Below are 21,121 nucleotides of genomic sequence, written 5' to 3' on the forward strand. Positions count from 1 at the left end.
GGTGGTGTGGACATGTACTCCTTGATCTTGTCAAAATCTTTCTGACAATCCTCGGTACAACTTGTTTCGACAACTTTCCTCAACATCTTAAAGATGGGTTCACATATGACTGTGGATTGTGCTATGAATCGACTGATATAGTTGAGACGTCTTAGAAAGCTCATCACGTCCTTTTTGCTCCTAGGTGGTGGTAACTCCTGAATAGCCTTGACTTTAGATGGGTCTAGCTCGATCCATCGACGACTGACAATGAATCCCAGTAACTTTCCTGCGGGAACCCCGAATGCATACTTTGTGGGGTTCAGTTTCAAGTTGTACCTCCTTAGCCTGTCAAAGAACTTTCTCAAGTCCGCTATATGATCTGCGACCCTCTTGGATTTAATAATGACGTCGTCTACATACACCTATATCTCCTTGTGTATCATATCATGGAAGATGGTTGTCATGACTCTCATATAAGTAGCCCCAGCATTCTTTAGACCAAATGACATCATCTTGTAGCAGTATACCCCCCAAGGTGTGATAAAAGCCGTTTTCTCCGCATCTTCTTCATCCATTTAGATCTGGTGATAACCTGCAAAGTATTCTACAAAGGATTGGAGTTCATGCTTGGCGCAGTTGTCGATCAAAATGTGTATGTTTGGCAGTGGAAAATCGTCTTTGGTACTTGCTTTGTTTAAATATCGATACTCAACACATACTTTAACTTTCCCATCCTTCTTCGGAATTGGCACAATGTTAGCTAACCAGGTTGGGTACTCAATGTCACGCCCCAACCTTGGGAGGCGTGGCTGGCACCCGGTGCCGCACTGACCCGAGCGAACCACTTTGAAACTCATTCATTCCTTTTGTAACTATCATAGGCCAACATGGCCACAACTCGTAATGTACAATTGTAAGTGGACAACATTGTATCACTAAACCATTTTTCTTAAAACATGAATACATATGGGCCGTCAAGGCCTCTGACATACTGTATAAAATGAACCTCCATCTACAAAGCCTCTAAGATTATTTGACATTAAATGGGACATAGTACCGACCTACCAATAAGTTTGTAGCAAAACTCTAACACGATGACTCAGGGACTTGGCTGTACTCTGAATGAGGTGGAGTCTTATCGATCATTCGTTGAATGTCAATCTCGTCTACTATGAGGGTTCGTCAAACTGATTATCTATACCTGTAGGCATGAATGCAGCATCCCCAAGAAAAGGACGTCAGTACGAATAATGTACCGAGTATGTAAGGTAGAACTGAAACATACACAATAAGTTAATATTTATTTAAAGACATATAAGAATCAACCTGTAAGTCTGGATAACTTTGTAAATTATGAAATACTTATAGTGTCATGCATATGCATATGAATGTCATGTCGTGCATAGGTACATGTGCTCATAACATCATCAAGCCTCTGAGGGCATCTCACCATATCATCTCGGCCACTGCGGGCAAATCGTCAACGTATACCAGCTGATCAGGTGTGGTGCGTATATAACGCCGTAAACTTTTTTCCATATCTCGTATACATATATTTACATATATACGCGTATATAATGCCATCTGGTGCTATTGGTAAATGCACATGTAAATGAATGCAATGCCTGAGAAATATGTTAATAAAACTTCTCTGGATGTCAAAAGACCATTCTACCCCTGATTAATATTATTTTACAGGAATAAATAACATAGACATCCTTTTCTCAAAATAATAATCAAGGTTTAAAGGGAAGTAAGCCCAATTAATTTAAGAAGAAAAATTATTTATTTTACTGAACGTGGGTTACTAAACTATATGTTAATCAATTGGTGAAGCATGTTTAGACAAGTAGTAGTGATACAAACAATTCACAATTGATAATAGCTAGTTATTTGAATTAAGCCATAATCCACTAGAGCAACTTATTCTGATGATAACTTTCTTAATCTACGCTGGTTAGTATACTCAATCGTCATAACTTATTATTTTGCCGACAAATTATCTTCCACTCAATTACTACAAGAAGAATAGAAAACAGAAGTTGCACTAAACATAAACAAAATGTTCAATAAGATCAGATATGAAATTATTTGTGAAGCAAATATAACACGACTTGAAAGATTTAAGGAGTCGAATTACAATTTCAAGAACACCGTCACCGTAACCCAGTGCTTAATAAAAGATTCAAGTACGACGAAATATCAATTAAGAAAACTTTGCAATGGGTTTCATAGTAATTAAGCAAAGATAAGGTTAAAGTGGATGGTCTAACAAACTTCTTTGAATTAGTACCGGAATTTGCATATCAATTCAAAACTTACGTATTTTTCTGAGACCCATGAATAGACGATAAAATAATATGATACATGGGAAAATAAGAATATATACATCTCTAACATTTCTATGAATAGAGTAATTTATGAAAGTTGTGCATTTACTCTTTTCATTTGTACTGTATGAATTATGTCAAATAGAAAGAAGGGATAACCTTAACATACTTGAACCGTTTCTCTATCGGAAACAACCTCTATACCTTGTGGGAGTACACTACCCTCCTCATACCCCACTTGTGGGAGTACACTCAATCACACTGACTTGTATTGCCACAATCTCTGCGGAGAGCTATATCTTCGATAGCTCTTTTACATGTATATTTCTCGTATGTGAGGTCGTCGTCCCTCTTGTGACTATAATTGAAGTACCAAAAACTGTCGTGAGAACAGAACTTGTTCTGCAGGACATCCGCACCTTATGGCTTCCTTTGTAAATTCCTTTGGCCCCATTAGAATCAAGAAAATTCAGAATTTGGACGTGAGGATCTCTTTGTGAGTGTGGAACCCAATCCATGAATGTATTTGAACTAGAAATTGGAATTGAATCACTTGTTACCACATTATTCACCACGTTCACATTCTGTGCTGTAAAAATCCATCTGTGGTTGTGTGGTGGTTTGTACTTGGGGAGAGTTATATGTTTCCTCCAATACTTGTCAAACCAAAACCTTTAAGACCAATGAGCGAAGTAGCTGCCTGATCATTTTCAACCCCCTTTTCACAAGATATAGTATGATTGAGATAATTAGCCTTTCCAAAATTAAAGCAAAAGGAACACTAAAGTTTGGCTTCCACGTGGCCATGAATTGGCGTGGAAGTCCTATCCTTTTGACAACTAATGCCTACTAATATTTAATCAATTAGCCATGTAAAAATTTCTAAGTCTCATTTCATTTAAATATTAGTATACTTTATATATCTTACTATAATATACTTTACTATTATGGTCGTGTGGTATCATATAAAATAAATACATAAACTATTATTTTATTAAAATATTCATGTAAAAATACATATATTTTCTAAACTTATAATTTTCCTAATCTCATATAAAGAGTACAAATTTTCGTACACTTAATTCTTAATATGATAAAAAAGATAACCTTCTTTTTTTGTGAGAAAATAATTTTTATATTTTACAATAAAGAAAATCTCATAAATTTTTCTCATATTATGTGTATAATTTAAAACATATTCGAAAGTAGTAATATTAATAACTATATAAAATTATATTTTTCAAACTTTTTTATAAAAATGTTCGGCTCCACTACGCCAAGAAAAAAGACCAACATTCCCCAGCTGTACAGTACAGGTCCAGCAGCTATCGCGGTTGCTCGTTATTCTTGTTTCACAAATTCAATCTTAGGACCTCCGCAAGTTCCACTCACAGTTTGTCCTTCCGTCGTGATGGTGTTTGCAATTTGTAGGGATATAATATTATCTTTGGCATCAATATCATTCGACACACTAAATATAAATGACATTCTATATTGTTCTATAGACTTTGACCATGTGAAATTGGTTGCATATTATGACAATCTAAACACTACAAGGATAGACCAGCTAGAAACAAAACTTCCACCTCACCGATTCAGTATTTAAAAGAATTTACTTTAAATTTTCCTACACAATTTACCAAGGCTCTTCCATATTAAACTCACGGGATGTAACACTCAACCACCCCGAGAACTTTGGCTTTGATCTGCTTGGTAACTTTTTCCTTGATTTTCAGGCTCATGTCGGGTTTGAACTTTTTGAGTTTTTTCTTCACTGGCGGACACATGGATTAGTAGGCAGCTTGTGAGCCACTATGGACGTGCTCAAACTGGTCATGTTAGAGAGAAAATCACGAAAGAGTCAGCAAGTTTAGTAGATAAGGTAAGAAATAAATAGTCAGGATAAACACAAACATATAGAATCAGTGAAAAGTTGAATTAAGAATCTCAGTAGAGGCATATTAGGGCAAGAAAACCACGAGAAATCACAAGAACCAAGGCAAGAACACAATCAGTACACCAGTACTCATAAACCAAACAAAGAAATGTTAAAAATTAGGGGTTTTTAGTACAAGCGAGTTAAGGTTGTAGCAAACTTACAAAATCAGTCAAAACACATGTGAAGCAGAAGATCAAACACTCAACAATCGTCATACATTTTGAGAAAGAAATTTCCGGAAACCCTAGTTTAGAAAAAGATGAAAATCACTTGAAAATCATACGATTCTTGTAAAGAATCTCAAGGTTGTTGTAAAACTCATATGAAACAAGTCCAAATCATCTCAGATCTGTACAGATCTAAGAGGTTTTGAAGAAAGAGATTAGAGTTTCGAGGAGAACAACACAGAGGTGAAAAAACATGCTTAGAAACCCATAGATCATAGTCAATATAGGACGACCTTACTCGGAATCACACTGGAACAACCTGAAACAGACGAGAAAGGGACCATAGATGCAAGCCAACTAACCTTGGTCCCTTGAGGACCCTGAAGATGACAATACCAACGTGAGGGAGGCCATTAAAGGCCTAGGAGGTGGTGAGAAATCATCATAGATAGCCATAGGTAAGTGTCAGTGAGGTTGAATTAGGGTTAGGTTTGATAGCGTTTGAGAGAAGAGACGGATTTCAGGGCGGCAGATGGTGTAGAATTAAAGGGTTGGGGGGGGGGGTCGTTTGGTTTATTTTAGGTAAGGGTTTTTTTTGTGGTCGTTGATCTTTATGATCAACGACCGAGATTAAAAGGGTTTTGGGGCCGGATCGGGTAGTTGGGTTTGGGCTGGGTAAATTCAAATTAAAATTGGGTTGGTATTGGGTTGAAATAGGGCTGAAATTGAAATAAAAATAGGCCAGATTTTAAATATCCACTTTTGGTAACTATATAATTTACAAAAATAATGAATGATTTCCAAAAAATATTTTTGTATACTAATTTTTTTTTTAAAATAGTTGTTTGACATTTTAAAAATATAAAAGACCATTTTATGCATCAATAATGTAATTATGCATTAGTAGGGCTATTATTGCAAAGATGTGCAATTTAGCCTAAACAATGTAAATATAATTACAAAAAATGCATTAAAAATATTTACACACTATTTTGACATAAATAAAGAATTAAAATGACTAAAGTATCACAAAAGTAATTTGAATATATATATATATATATATATATATATATATATATATGAGGAAAAATTGAGTATCAACAGAAGTTAGTTTTGACTTGTAAATTCGAGCGAGGTCGAAATCAAACTTGCCGACTTGGGCGAAATCAATTTTCACTTGTAAATTAGAGCGAGGTCGAATTTTATTTCTGTTTGGCAATGGCCGGGGGTCATAAGGGTGTAAATTTGAACGAAATCGAATTTAATTTTCGCTTGGCGATAGCCGAGGGCCGTAAGGGTGTGAATTCGAGCGAGGTCGAATTATGACCCGTTATGAGTTCGACGAGGTCGAACCTTGACTTGTTAATTCAAACGAAATTGAATTTAACTTTCGCTTGGCGATGTCCAGGGGCCATAAGGGTGTGATTCGAGCGAGGTCGAATTGTGACCCCTTATGAGTTCGACAAGGTCGAACCTTGACTTGTTAATTCGATCAAAATCGAATTTAACTTTTGCTTGGCGATGGATGGGGGTCGTAAGGGTGTGAATTCGAGCGAGGTTAAATGATGACCCGTTATGAGTTCGACGAGGTCGAACCTTGACTTGTTAATTCAAATGAAATCGAATTTAACTTTCGCTTGGCGATAGCCGGGGGTCGTAAAGGTGTGAATTCAAGCGAGGTCGAATTATGACCCGTTATTAGTTCGACGAGGTCGAACCCTGACTTGTTAACTCGAATGAAATCGAATTTAACTTTCGATTGGCGATGTGCTGGCTCGGTGGAGTGGTAAGAATGTTGCACGCCACCTGGCTTGCATTGGAGAATGTTACTCATTGTTGTATCATTTATGAGTGCATCGGGATGAGTCACAATTTATCTAGTCCCTTCATTGCTCGGCCTGGAGAGGCCGTTGACGGGACGAGCGATGAACTTATTGCTTGGGCTTCTGGGAACCCTGGGACTTGATTCATTCAAACGAAGTTTGGACGTGATTTGTAATATTTAATTAGCTGAATTGGCATAGGATTGTCATGGCAAATATATGTGCAAGCTTTTTGAGTTCATGTTCCGCCTGTGTCGGAGAGACTGTACGTTCCATGGGCTTACTGCTTAGTCCCAGGTCGTGGAGATTTTCTTAATAATGTCGGCTTATTCTGAGCCGTTTGTCTATTATTTGTAATATGGTATAGTGTGAAGGGTTTTGCTCGATCGTTGCCTGCGGGGTGGCACGGTGCAGAACGTTTTCCCGATGTGTTCGGTGGCATTTGTTCCTTATTCGCACACCTGGGAGAATGCTCGTGTTCCTATCCCAATCCAAAAAAGAAAAATAACAAGTTAAACCCAAACGAAATTTCCTGTTACCTTGACCTGATAGGCTGGCGAGGGGAGAGAGGCACTGCAGGACAACTCGTTTTATCTCGTACTCGAATGGCGGCTTCAGATTCGGTAACCTCATGTTTGGCTTCGCTGTTAGTCGCATTTTGACTTCTAATGGGCTAAACTTACTTTGCCCATTGGGATCTCAAGTGGCATAAATTACACTTTGTTATACTCCGTTCATACGGGTACAAAATAAGGCAGGACAAGCCGGTTATTTCAAAGAATCACACAGTAGGCTATCCTCCCTTTCTAAGAGGTGGAAGTATAGATCGGTATATATCGTTAATATAGTAAATAGGATTGCGGATATGCTTAGTGCGTATTGAACGTAATCCCACTTTGAAAACTCGTATGACGTATCAAACCCATTGCTACAACAAGACGTGGATTTTGTATAGATATCGGACATGGTTTTGATTTCATGCAAAGATCTGACCCTGATTGGTTTGGTTACTTCAAAAGTTTGCCTACAACTTTCTCAAGTTGGTGTTTATGTCGAGAGGTCGATACTACGACAACCTGAAAGTGAAACTCTGGCTTAATTTAGATCTAGGGGGAACTAAGATCTTGGCTAAAAAATCCCCACAGACGGCGCCAGATTGTTTTACCAAAAAGTATTAACCCTTTTTGTAAACTAATTAAATAAGAAAATAGAGGATAAATCCTAGCCAAGGATAATTAACTCTAGATCAAAGAATAGTGAGTAAGAAAATAGGATATAATTAAGCTCATAAACTTTTTAAGATTATGAAAGGTATTAAATATAAATGACAGGCTTACATTCTTGACGTACTGTTCCGTAATGTAAGAATAAAGAAGAAAGGGAAGGAATGCCATTGACAACTACGAGATCTATCTTTATTGATTCAATAATCATGGTTACAAAGATCAACAACCAAGATCTAACCCTTCTCTTGTTTCTCCTCACAAACCTTCTCCCATTCTTCTGTGTCTTTAGAAGAAGCCAAAAATCCCCCTTTCTTGTTCTCTTACCTCGTATATATATATATATATATATATATATATATATATATATATATATAGTAAGTATTCCCCTTTATCCGACGGTCCTTAGCTAGAATATCCTAATCTACCGCTTGTACTTTAGGTCATCCCCCCTAAATGCCATGACATGTACCTCGCCATACAAGCTTTCTGATGGTTCAACCTCGGCCGTGGCCGAGATACCCGTCATTATTATGCCTTATGGATACAACTACGGCTTAGTCGACCCTCGCCATTCCTTTTTGTGCCGATCCTCATGTGGTCAGATTTGACCCATACAATAGTAAGAATAGTAAATGATAAAGCAACTCTGATGAACAATAAGTGAAATAACGAGAAAATAATAAGTGTATTAATTCTTATCAGTGGACAATGATGGTCCTTACGAATGAATGGGATCCCTCTTTATATAATAAAGGAGTCCTAAATAAGGTACACTTCTAATTATAGTAGGAAACCATATTAACATCTAATTAAGTGATGTAGATTGATCCGTTCCAAGATTCACGCCATGATCCTCGACCAATCGTGGATATCTCGCCTTTTTCGTTATCAAGCTATTCCAACGTCACTCGAAGTCTGCCTCTTTCTGGTTGCAATCAATGTCTACCTCGGTATAGAGTCGATGTCCTAGCTCTTTGACGTGACATTCCTATCTAGACCAAAGAATGAAATCGGGTAGGCCTGATTTCTGTCGTATACACTAATACTATTTAAACTAATAAGTCTCATTTGTTTTTTAAGATTAAGACGTCTAAATCTGAATATCAAGATGTGTATTAAGATTAAGACATCTGAATCTGAATATACATATGAGTATATTAAGATGTGTATTAAGATCTGAATACTAAATAATTAAGACTGTTTGGTTTTTAACATTTGAATGTATAAAATTTATCTTTATTTGAAAATTAATAAATATAAAATTCAAGTGAAATACTAACTAATCTATTATTCTATCAATAAAATATATAATTTTTTAAAATATGATAGTTGTTGGTGGTGATGGCTAACGGGTGAATGCCGACTAGATGCGGTGGTTGGTGGTAGTTTTGGTTGATGATGGTAGTTCATGCTAGTAGCTAGTAGTGATTGGTAGTGGTGGCGATTATGATTGAGGATGGTGGCGGTGAGTGGTGATAGTTAATAATGGCGGGTGGTGGTAATAGTTGTGACTAAGAAGGTGGTGGGTGGGTAGTGGTAGTAGTTATGACTGAGGAAGGTGGTGGGTGGATGATTGTAAGTTATAATGATGGACAGTGTCAGCTGTGGTTGTTGATGGTGATGGGGTGGTTAGTTGTGGTAGTTGAGGTAGATGAGTGTTGATTGTGGACGAGAATGATGGTGGTCGGAGTGGCGGAGATAGTGGGTGGTGATGGTCGATAATGGTGGCAGCTATGATTGAGGATGATGGTGGCGTGGTGGTGGTGAAGGTGGTGGTAGTGGTGGTTGAGTATGAGGGTGGCGGCGGCATGGTGGTAGTTGATAATGGTAGGCGGTGGCGGCAGTGGCAGTTAATAATGAATATGTGATAGCATCTCAATGAAATTAAGTCTATGTTATAGATCTTAATCATACAGACCTATTCAGACCCATTAAGTGGTTGTGAAGTAAAAAAAACTTAATGATTAAGATCTGAATAATTAAGATTCAGACTTTAAAAATAAACGCACTTAATGTCTGAGATCTGAATGATTAAGATTTAGACCTCCATTAAATGCAAACAAATGAGGCATAAGTGCTTATTTTTTAGAAGTGACCGATTTCTAAATACAATGCCATTTAAGTGGTCACCCGATTTAATAAGCATCACTTCACTTTATACTATTCTTTGATTTCTTCTGGTTGGCCCCTTATTAGCCTTTAAAAATAGCCTCATTCGAGGCCTTCTGATCAATCATCACATGAGAAATTGCAATCAATTGGGAAAAAAAAAAATAACATATCTAAAATTGGTGAGGAAATTTGTGAGCTAAGAGGAAAACTTCACGGGCAGTAAGCACATTGCTTATGTTGTAGGCAAGCTAAAGATTTAAAAATTCATCAACTATGTATAATCAACACTATGAATTCAGGAGCTTCCACTTCTTCTCCGCCTCTCCACGCCATATTGTGGTATAATTAGTTCCGTCTTTACAAAACTTATCATCATATAATATGTTATGCAATATAATTTAACATACAAGGAATGTTATGCAGCAATTTGATTTGTGTGACAACCTTTTTAGAATTTAAGGTAAAAAAATACTACCATTTGAAGTAGACTAACGTGGGTATACTAACGGGAATATACAGATTGTCTGCGTCAAGATACGGTTAGCCAGAGGCGGACCCAGGATTCGAAATTTGCAGGGACACCATTACCTTTAATATAAATATGAAAATAATATTTATTGCAATAAAGTTTGGCGTGATGTTCAAAATTATAAAAAACTTAAACAAAATTAAAACTAATAAAGGTCTGTAAGTAGTCCAAAAAGTCTCAATCGACGTCGCAAAGTCAACGAATACTTGCTACTTTGTCAAAGTAAACGTTGAAGGGAGAAGGGTTTTGTGTCTTTATTTTTTCTAAATGAAATAATAATACAAGTTGGTTAGAGATAAAGATTATTGACTAATGGAACTAGCTAAAGAAATATTTTATCCCCTTTCTTACCGTCTTTAATCATTATTTTTATGTCTCTTTATTAACTTTTAGTATAGAAAGATGTATCTCTAATAGAGTTTTTGACTATTTTGTGTAGAAGATATGAAGAACTAATCACGAAGAGAAGTTGAGTTTTGGAGATTAGATGGAGAGATTTTAAAAGAAAAAAAATTAAACTAAGTGACATCTATGTACAAGTACTAAATTAATATTTGAATTAAAAAATAAAGAAACCAAGTTGACTACTAAATATGGAGTACTAAACTGTCGTTCAATTAAAAAGGGAACGGTGAAATAATACCAACATTGGGTCTCTATTACGACCCAAACTGAAGGGCTACGACGGGCATCCGATACCTTACTCAACCAAGTACCAACATAACATATTTATCTTATTGTACTATCATTGGTAAATGGGCCAAAAGGGCCGTCATGAGATAATTAGAATAAAACATAAGAGAGTACTAGACATAAGATGACCCAACATATGATATAGAAACTTATACATGTGACATATGGACCTATAAGGCTGACATAATTATTTGTAAACTCAAAACGTAGGCCGACAAGGCCATACAAGTATCTATATATCTGACATCTGTCTACAAGCCTCTAAGAGTACATAAACATCATAAAGGTCGGGACAGAGCCCTGCCATACCAGTCAATACATGTCCAAAACCATATTGATCAAATAGGCAACTCCGGAGAAAGTTGAGTGCATTCGCTGAGCTGATCCTACTAGGAGAACTGTCAACCTGTCTTTCAGGACCTGCAGGCATGAAACGCAGCGTCCCTAGCAAAAGGAATGTCAGTACAAATAATGTACTGAGTATGTAAGGAATGAAAAGTAGTATATAAAAGACATGAAAGAAAAATGGAGTAAGTACACAACCTGTAAGTCTTAGTAGCTTTGTGAATCATAAAATATTTATAATATCATGCATGTACATATAAATATCATATCATGCATAAGTATATGCGTACATATCATCATTAAGCATCTGAGGGCATCCCATCATATCATCTCGGCCTCTGTGGGCACAATTATCAATGTATACCAGCTGATCAATATAACGCCGTAACTTTTTTCCATATCCTATATACATATATATATATATATATATACACACACACATATACATATATACGCGTATATAACGCCGTCTGAGTTATGCGTAAATGCACATGTAAATGAATGCAATGCATGAGAAGTACGTTAATAAAACTTCTCGGAACGTCATAAGACCATTATACCTCTGATTAATATCATGAAATAAACTGTTTTTCAACTTACGTATTTTTCTGAGACCCATGAACAGAAGATATAATAATAAGACACATGGGAATTCAAGATCATATGCACCGCTAATACTTCTATGAATAGAGTTATTTATGAACGATGTGCGTTTGCTCGTTTCGTTTGTATCAGTTAGATCATGCCAAAAAGAAAGAAGGGATAGCCGTAACATACCTGCATGATATTTTCCTTATTACTCAACCAAACTCGACACAATGTCTTGCATCTACAACAAATGGAATACTATTGCTGTTAACATATAATGTCGTACCATCATATTTGGCTAGTCGTATGGCTTAAGGAAAATCGGGCAAAACCTCCCCTATTTTTAATACATCCCAAAGGCCACTAAGGGTTATCAAAAATCCAACAACTACAACTATAACCAACAATAGCAACAACAACAATGCAATCCAATATGAGTTTCGCCGATTATCTTAACAATCATATTGAGTGACAAGCTCGTTTTTACTCATAACAAGATATGAATTAAATCCAACTCTTTTTTATAAATTAGTTTACAACCTTCAGAACATCGTACTTATATGTACCATTATTTCTAGTTTAAAACATCCACAAAATGCCTTCCAAAATAGCCCCATACGTCTAGCACCTTAATTTTTATCGTCAATCACTTGTTTTTCATCTTTTCTTCTTCAATCAACTTAATTAACACCTAGAAAAGCTTAACAGCAGCCACAACATTATCAAATTATTTCTTACAATTTTTAGCCACCACAAACCATATATTTAGCCACAAAATAGCCCAACCAAAGAGACAACCATATCTCATGTTTTTTCAAGTGCTATCTTATGGTTTTTCACTTAAACAACACAACCAACACAAGATTAGCCTTAGGCACAATCAAGAAGATGTTATACATACCTTGGACAACATGTACAACTCGAAACCCTATCTCAACTTATCTCACAATTCCCTCAATCACACCACAGCATCATAGAAGCATTCTCTTGTAGCCTTTAACACCTTTAATGATGATTTGAGATGATTTCCCTTTAGTTTGGTTCTTGAGATCTTGGACCAACTCTTAGAGAATTGAGAGTGTTTTGGTGTAAGTTTTCTGTGTATAATGACGATATATACAAGGGAGAAGATAACTTATAAGCCCACCGCCTCAATTCTCCAAGTAGGTGGGTAAGCTGCCTGCTTGGCAACTTGAGCGGTGCAACTTGGGATGCTTGTATCTCTCTAATCCGACATCGTATTGACAAATGGTTTGCAGTGTTGGAAACTAGACACATAGGGCTTTAATTCCATATAAATATCTCCATGTAACTCTCAATAGATTGGGAGAAAACTGCATCGCAACTGGCCTATAAAACTGCCATTTTCTCCGATGTGCGGCGACGTGACTTGGCGACCTACTATATAAATTCATATTTCTCTACCCCGATGTCGTATGAATAAATGGTTTGGACCATTGGAAACTAGGTTCCAAGAGCTTCATTTTGGTATATAATATATCCCAAAACGACCTCATATAATACATTAAATATATTGCTCAAAATGCTTCATTACAAGGCAAATCCTTAGTCGGTTTTTCCGCAACTTAAATCCGATTTTTCTCAAACTTTATATTTCATATCCAAACGTCATATATAGTCATATCTTGACTTTAAACTCATTTAAATCATGATTAACAAGCCTCATATTCATCTTAACTTGCTTAAGACTTCAGTAAACCTTTCTTATCCTTGTAGAAGGATTTCGTCCTTTTTGAGTTTACATTAGATAATCCTATAATGAGAGTGACGTCTGAAGTACGGGATGTAACAATATTAAATCACTTTATATACTTTCAAAGAAGATCTCGTTTCCGAGCTTACATACTTACGACATACTTTCACGTACAAAAAAATGGGGTGTAACAGTCCCAATCCTAGGTCTGGCAGTGAGAGAATGTAACTTAAACAACCGGCTGAACCAGTGCAACCATCGGGCGTTTTGTTCTTTTAGGGGCACCATTTTGTTATTATAGGGCCTCGACATATATACAATGATATATACATGGGTTTCAAGGTGCCAGTGACCCCTCACCTCTCCATGTGGGTGGGGTCCGCACATGCTTTTAGCCTCCACAATGAGGAATATTAATCAAACACGATATAGAGGGTGCTAGTTTAGTGTATCATGCATACGTTAATTAAACGAGAATAGCTTGTGTAGGCTAAAAACATGTAAACGCAAAGCATTTCGTATTTTTTATTTAACATGAATCCAGTAAGGATCCATATCTTTTCTCCTATATGAGAAAAAAAAAGGAAAAAGAAAGTATCCAAATATACATTTTGTATAGAATAATTATATGGAATTATCTAATTGTAAAATGGCTCTTCTGGTGTAACATAGACGAACTGCTAATTGGTAATTAGAATTCATAATTAAATTGCTAAGGTTTCGGGAGCTTTTATCATTAGGAGTATAATTAATTGGTGTAGTAATGAAGACAGGTAGTAAGAAGTTATTGGCTGGATTTAACATTACGGAATTCTCTTCCCTTTTCAATAACAAACGAGAATGATTAGAGTAGCCAAACGAATTCTGGGATTCTTCATCATCAACACAAGTATTTTAAATCAAGTTAAACGATAAATAAATGAAAATGGTTGTGAACTGTACGCAAAGAACTAGAAAGAGGTCAAAGTCACTATACACCAATCCGATCAGATATATGAAAGGGATTGATTTATTCATCTATAATACGAGAAGAAAGGTGCATTGAGAGGTTTTATTACAAGTCTAGTTGGAAACCATGCTTTCAGTTTCTTGCACAAAACCATCTCCTGTCCAGTCTTTGTCTGATTGTAAACCTTTCTTAATGGCTTTCCTTTGGCGTATTGCTTCTTGTTGCCTTTTAACCAAATCCGTGTGGGTTGTGAAGTACTCAAGTGACGACCTGCACGCAATACATATCCAAATTATAAACAAAAGAATCCCCTTGCTAGTTATAACTTTATACAGTAGCAATGGAAAAGGTCAAGTGTTGGGCAAACTTAAGGAAACCACAGAAGCGGATTTAATAGGAAAAAAGTTCAGAACCCAGTCAAATGTATGAGAGTGATTGATTTGGTTAATTTTGAGTTAAGAACTAAATGTGGTTAAATTCTAGTTTTTTCTTTGACTTGTTTTAAGTCCGTGTTGGACTAGAATGAACCCCACTTGGCCAAACAAATAACAATAAATAACGCAACCTAGTTCTTGATATTCCAGCTGAGCGTTAATTCTTTCTTCTTCTTTTGAATGGATCTAGTGTCTCTCAGTGTGTGTGTATTTGTGTGCGTGTGTGTGAGAGAGAGAGGGAGTGGAGCAGAGTACCCCCTAAAATCTTCTATTGACGAAAAATTGTGCTTTCTCATGAAATCTTTCAGCTCAGAGCACAACGTTTTCACAAGTCCATATCCATGCATCATGACACCGGTACAAACCTACATAATAAACCAATAAAGATTTGTCATTCCAAGATAATGTCATGCAGGAAAGGACAGAAAGAAACAAAGAGAAATGAACAAACAAATAAATTAAAAGGAGTTGCCCATGAGTCTAGCTCGAAATGCCTAGTTTAGTAACTCTCTTCCCCATTTTACTGAAGTGTCACTAAGATCACAACTCAGAAGAGATTTTTATTTAGTAAAAGTTGGAAGCGGACAAGAAAAAGTCCTAATTTGGTTTAGGCCAAGGAGATTTTGCCCCAATTTGTATAGTCACAAACAGACCTGTACAGTATTTGCTCCGAGAAGAATAAACTCAGCAGCATCACCACCTGTCTCGACTCCCCCAATAGCAGAGAGTGAATAGTCCTTATCTCCAAATTCTGACTTCATCATCTGTGCAATGTTCATTACTTTTGCAAGAGCAATCGGGTGCACTGCCTTTGCTGAGTAGCCTCCAGGAGTTGAGTATCTGAGGCAAACAGTAGAAAATGAATTGCCAGGGATCATAATTAAAAGCAGAAAATTTGAATTCAGCATATTTCTCAATGTAGAGATACTAACCCCTCAACACAAGGCTCGGGCCTTAAGGTGTTAAGATTGATTCCCATAACACTCATGATTGTATTTATGGCAGATACTCCCTCGCACCCTTGGTTAAGAGACACCCTAGCCGGCTACAATCCAAGGGACAGAAATTAGACACAGAAGACATAATTCTTACACAACAGAATGCTGATAACTTGTCAATCATGAGCGAACAACAAACTAGTGGGAGGACATAATTACAGTAGGAAAGGTTAGTGAAATGGTTTATTCCAGACATTGAGATTACTAATGATGACAAAAGTCACACTATTTTAAGCCAAGGTGGTCCTTTTACATGCCAAAATAATAATCATCTGATAGCTCTAAGAACACACAATTATCACACTTCTCATGTCCTTTAACAGTCAAGGGCGTATGCGCCTTATACTATATGGTGTCACGAGACACCGCTTGATCGAAAATTTTCACTAGATATTTATAAGAAAAATGAAAATATTGGGGTAATGTATAGAAAATGACACCGCTTATGATTATAGTGATTTATTCATTTGTCCATTTCTTCATATTATGACATCGTTTATGTAAAATCCTGCGTACGCCACTGTTAACAATCATTCTCAACTTCATTCAAATTGGTAAAGAACGTATCATTATTCCTTTTTCTATGATTGGAAACTGCAATAGAGGGACCTTGCAACCAAACCGAGCTTAATCTCCAAACACGTAAAGGGGTCACAAATCTTGTAAGATGGAATGACTGGAAAAAGATATTATGCCACGTCATCAGGTTGATCTAGCGAGGAAAGACGGAGAATCCATCTTCCACAAAACTAACAGCATATACAAGCCCCACAATGCAATTCCCCCCTACTTTTGGCTTTAATTGCGAGAATGTTTTAGTAATACAGAAAGAGTACAGCATGATGTAGAGGAGAAGTTATGACCAAATTGGATCATGTTTTGGACATTTAAGTAATCTATCATCTTTGCTATAAAATGCCATGCCGAAATACCTTTGTAATGTCGGTGATATTAGGGGTCATCTTTGCCCAAACTGGAACTGTGGCTACAGCATTAATCCAGCCACAAACCTCCTCCAAGAGATCGCAATCTTGACCAACAGCAGCACCCATTCTACGTTCTGGCATACCATGAGGGCATGAGAAGTTGATCTCAATGGCATCCTGTAAAACAGAATCAATACAGAGACAGTTACAGCAACTCAAGAGAATCAGCATGACAACACTACTATAATGCAGAACAAAATTTTATTCATTAAGTCTTCGCATATGCTTACAATTCCAGTTTCCTCAACTTTGTAAATAAGTTCCTCCCAAGCAGCTTTGTTGTACTCTTCCATGATAGAAGCAATAAGTATCCTATCCGGATACTCTTCTTTCAATTGCCTAAACTCTTTCAGCATTGTTTCAAGAGGTCGATCACTTATGAGCTCAATATTCTGCCACCCGATAATTTGTCCTTTGGCAGAACCATTTGATCCTGCTCTTAATTTAGCATATCTTGGGGTCACATTTTTAACTTTATCGGCTTCCAAAGACACCTGAGTGAAGAAAACAAATTGATTAAAGAGGAAAAGAATTGCTTTCGGCATAAAACAGAACGAGAAAGGCATGCTTCTTAATAAGATATTCAACAGCATTTGTGTCACCAACTCATTTGAGGGACCATCTCGAAAGTGAATAAATCATTAAGAACTTTATTAGCGATTATGTACTTTATTCGGAAAATAAGCTTCATTCCTTCCATATAGTTTAAATTTTTTATGTAGGAGACTCTGATATGTGGTTAACTAACAATTTTCAATAATAGTACTCTCTTCTCATTCTTACAAGTAAAAAGTTTTGATCTCAACTTTCAGTGGACAACAAACATCTTTTTAAAAGTAAAAAGTGCTGACTGATCTCACTTTCCAGTGATAACATCGTTTTAAGGTTTACTTGGTGTAGAACTAGCAGATGCAGAACAACTACGCAACAAGTTGCTGAATGATTAATCCAAACATCTTGATCCAGGATCCTACATAGATAATCTCCAATCTCAGAACACCTAACAGCGGATCCTCCAAAAACGGTGTTGCACATCTGTCGGATCCTCAAAAAATAGGATTCTCCAAAATGTATTTTTGGAGGATCGACACTGGTGCAGCTGCCAGTTTGAATGATCGAAGCAACACGGACTAACAAAGAAGATCTGTATATTCATTAGATTCACTTGGATAATCCCAAGTTAGTTGCAAACAACAACTCAATTTAGCTTCTTCTTTTATTTACTCATCGTATTTAACCGAATTATAACAAAAAGTAGAAGTAACAGATAACAACTGGAACTAGATCCACCAGTAAAAATAAAGAAGTGGTAAGGTTGAAAAGATTTACCGTTTTGGCGATAACACCACCCCAGCCTTCATCAAAGGCTCTTTTCATCACAGTATAGTTGGTCCCAGGAGGACCCGACCCGATAACGAATGGGTTGGGCATTTTCAAACCGTTAACAGTGACGCTGAGATCGGGCTCCACAGCTGAGGCCATAATTCTGAACCCAACTCGGTTTCTACCGTAATTCGAGCTCAAGGACCTACGGGGCCGACCCATCATAGGGAATTCAGCACCCGAGTTACCATCAAGTCCAATTCTAATTCGTTGAGCCAACCCAAGTGATGCCATAGCTGAAAAAATTTGATGAACTCGGTTTCTGACTCAGTAGCAACTCGGAAGTCGGAAAAGATGAAAATGAATATCTTAGGAATCTGGGTTGGGAAAATAAAATTGTATTTAAATAGCTGTTGCTTGTAGTTGTTGAATTGTACCTTGTAACGAGGAGACTCAAAGGCAATTGTTTTTTCAGAGATGAAGATTAAAGAGTTACGTTTTTTAGTTAAATGATGACTGAAAATGCATGGAGATGACCTGTCGATGGTTCATTATTTGCGGGTTTTGATTAAAAAAACTTTTAAGAAGTGCCAAGAAAATGGGTAGCGGAAGTAAATCTCGAGTGTTGTGGTCTTGTGGACTAGTAGTAAGGAAATGAGCTGTTCTGACTTCTGATATTGGGATTTTATCCCTTTGCATGGGCTACTCTCTTTCTACGACACCGTTTCAGGATAAATCACATGTTTGCATATACACTTTTCACGGTTAATCAAGGTTAATTTATATATACCGTTTATCTACGAGTAATAATTAAATTTGATTAGTGATTTTAAAGATATGTGATTTAGTTCGATACCAATTAATAATCAAGAAATATGAAGTAGAAATAAAATAAATAAGTGAATCAAATCAATATTATTCAACAGTAGTGACCTCAAGCTTAATGACCTCGAGGTGGGTTTAGAACAATTAGGCAAGAAAAGTAAAGTAAGAACATCAGAGCTAATGATAATTCTGATGAACAGTAGGCGAAAAAGTAGAGAATATATTCTTTTCTCAATGATTAGATGATGTTAAAAATGATTGGGGTCCCCTTTATATAATAGAGAAATCCTAAATAATGTATATTTCTATTTACAGTAAGGAATATTCTTGGTACAACTATCTAACCGCCTAGTACGGAATCGTACAATCCTATTCCGGGATTTGCGTCATGATCTTGGGGACGTGGCAGGAATCTAGCTCATTCTGTTACAAATCCATAACGGTACTATTTCGGGGTCAAGCATACTTGGCCTCGATATATTCCTTGTACTCCTATCTTTGGGCATTGCACTCTGTCTTCGAGCTCGAGTCTGGTCCATCGGTCTCGAACTCGACCTTGCCTGAAGTCGGGCCTAGGACGGACCCTCGAGCCTATAAATCGGAGGCATATAATTTTGACCGTATACATATATATTTTTACCTCATCAAATCACTTAACCTTGCTAATTAGTATAATTTGATGTAAACGTCGTGTGCAAATAAATTTTTACATATGAAGGACTGTCACTTTACGCGTTCCTCATCAAAGAGGACTTTATTTTTAGTAGAACTCTTAGAAGTTTTTATCACTCTTATCACACCTTTGTGATAAACTGAAGAAGTTAGTTAAAGCGTTTTGACGTAAAGATATACTCTATAGTTCTATTTTACGTGATGATATTAACTTGAAAAGAGCTTAATATATCAAATTAACTTGTGTATCATATGAGCGACCATAATAGAATATTAAAATAGCTGGCTGAAAGATTAGATGGGATCCATATTATTTAAGTTGTTGGAGCAAACATTGCTCCTAAATCAATGCGGCAAAATTTTCAATGTACAATGAATAATCAACGTAACCTAGTAACATGTATGAGAATATTTTATTTTTCTTCCAATTATAAAATTTCAGCTTAATCAGACAATAATAGAGATGAGTATTTAGTTAACCCCTTAACATCCAAGGTTGGAAATAACATCATTTTACTTATGGGCTATGGTAATATTGAGATTTTCAATGAGCTAAAAGTAAACGTAAAAGTGACGTATTAAAATGCACAGAATGCTCATTGATTATTATATGAAGGCAAATCATCTTAGGAAACTTTTGGGCTTTTGGCGCTAAATCGAGGAGAAGACAAACAAAACTAATGCCCCTCGCTCCACAACAAGTGACCAATTTGTCTTGAGTATACCTATTAAGAAAATATTAAATTCTAGACATAAATAGTTAGTGTGACTAAACTATCCTTAATTAAATGTTGCAACATAATTTAATGTGAGGAGTAAAAGACTTTTTAGGAATACGTCCATAAGATTAATTTTGAAAAAATAAATTGAATTTTTTCTTGATTATATAAATGGACACTTATTTTGGACCAAAATAAAAAAATAAATTGATTACTTTTTGGAATAGTTACCTTTCCACGACTAAAAATTTTGCTGCTTTTTATTATTCTAGTTGGTTCTGTGTCATATTTTCCAGTCCCTGAACTGATATAGAAATAAGAAACTATAATACTTACCTTATTGTTCCAAGACAACATGTTGTGAATGCTTCCTTGAGGAAAAAAAAAAGACCAGTTAAAGTTTTTCTTTCCTTAATTTCATTTAGGATCTACACGCTCAATCTCTCTTTATATGATATTGCTTGATTAAAATCATAATTTAATTACAAGATCGATCCAATGTAAAAATCATCTATATCTATATACTATATTAAAAGCACGAAGGCCCTTAGCGAAATGTCGTTCGGCTTTTTTACCCATTAAAAATAGATTTCACATTAGACAAAATAGTCATTTACTTATTTCTCTAATATTTAGGAGTAAGCATTTAATTATTTTCCTAATATTTAAGATTAGATATTTAATTATTTTTCTAATAATTAGTACTCTTTTATTTTTAGATGTTTTGAAGTTTTTTTTCTCCGTTTGGCTCAATAAATCCTTAACAG

General features: G+C 36.1%; 1 protein-coding gene across 1 annotated transcript; it reads right to left on the reverse strand.

Annotated features, from left to right (window-relative positions):
• Positions 1-14,340: 14,340 nt before the first annotated feature.
• On the reverse strand, positions 14,341-18,798 carry LOC104250053 (dihydropyrimidine dehydrogenase (NADP(+)), chloroplastic). Its single transcript, XM_009806586.2, has 7 exons — positions 18,145-18,798; positions 17,046-17,309; positions 16,762-16,932; positions 15,764-15,876; positions 15,485-15,671; positions 15,087-15,196; positions 14,341-14,667 (listed from the first exon to the last, which is right to left on the reverse strand). Exons 1-7 carry the CDS (start codon positions 18,430-18,432, stop codon positions 14,511-14,513), a joined length of 1,290 nt encoding a protein of 429 aa, XP_009804888.1. The 5' UTR covers positions 18,433-18,798; the 3' UTR covers positions 14,341-14,510.
• Between the last annotated feature and the right edge of the window lie 2,323 nt (positions 18,799-21,121).

Source organism: Nicotiana sylvestris, chromosome 3 (assembly GCF_000393655.2).
Source record: "Nicotiana sylvestris chromosome 3, ASM39365v2, whole genome shotgun sequence".
Classification (NCBI taxonomy): Eukaryota; Viridiplantae; Streptophyta; class Magnoliopsida; order Solanales; family Solanaceae; genus Nicotiana; species Nicotiana sylvestris.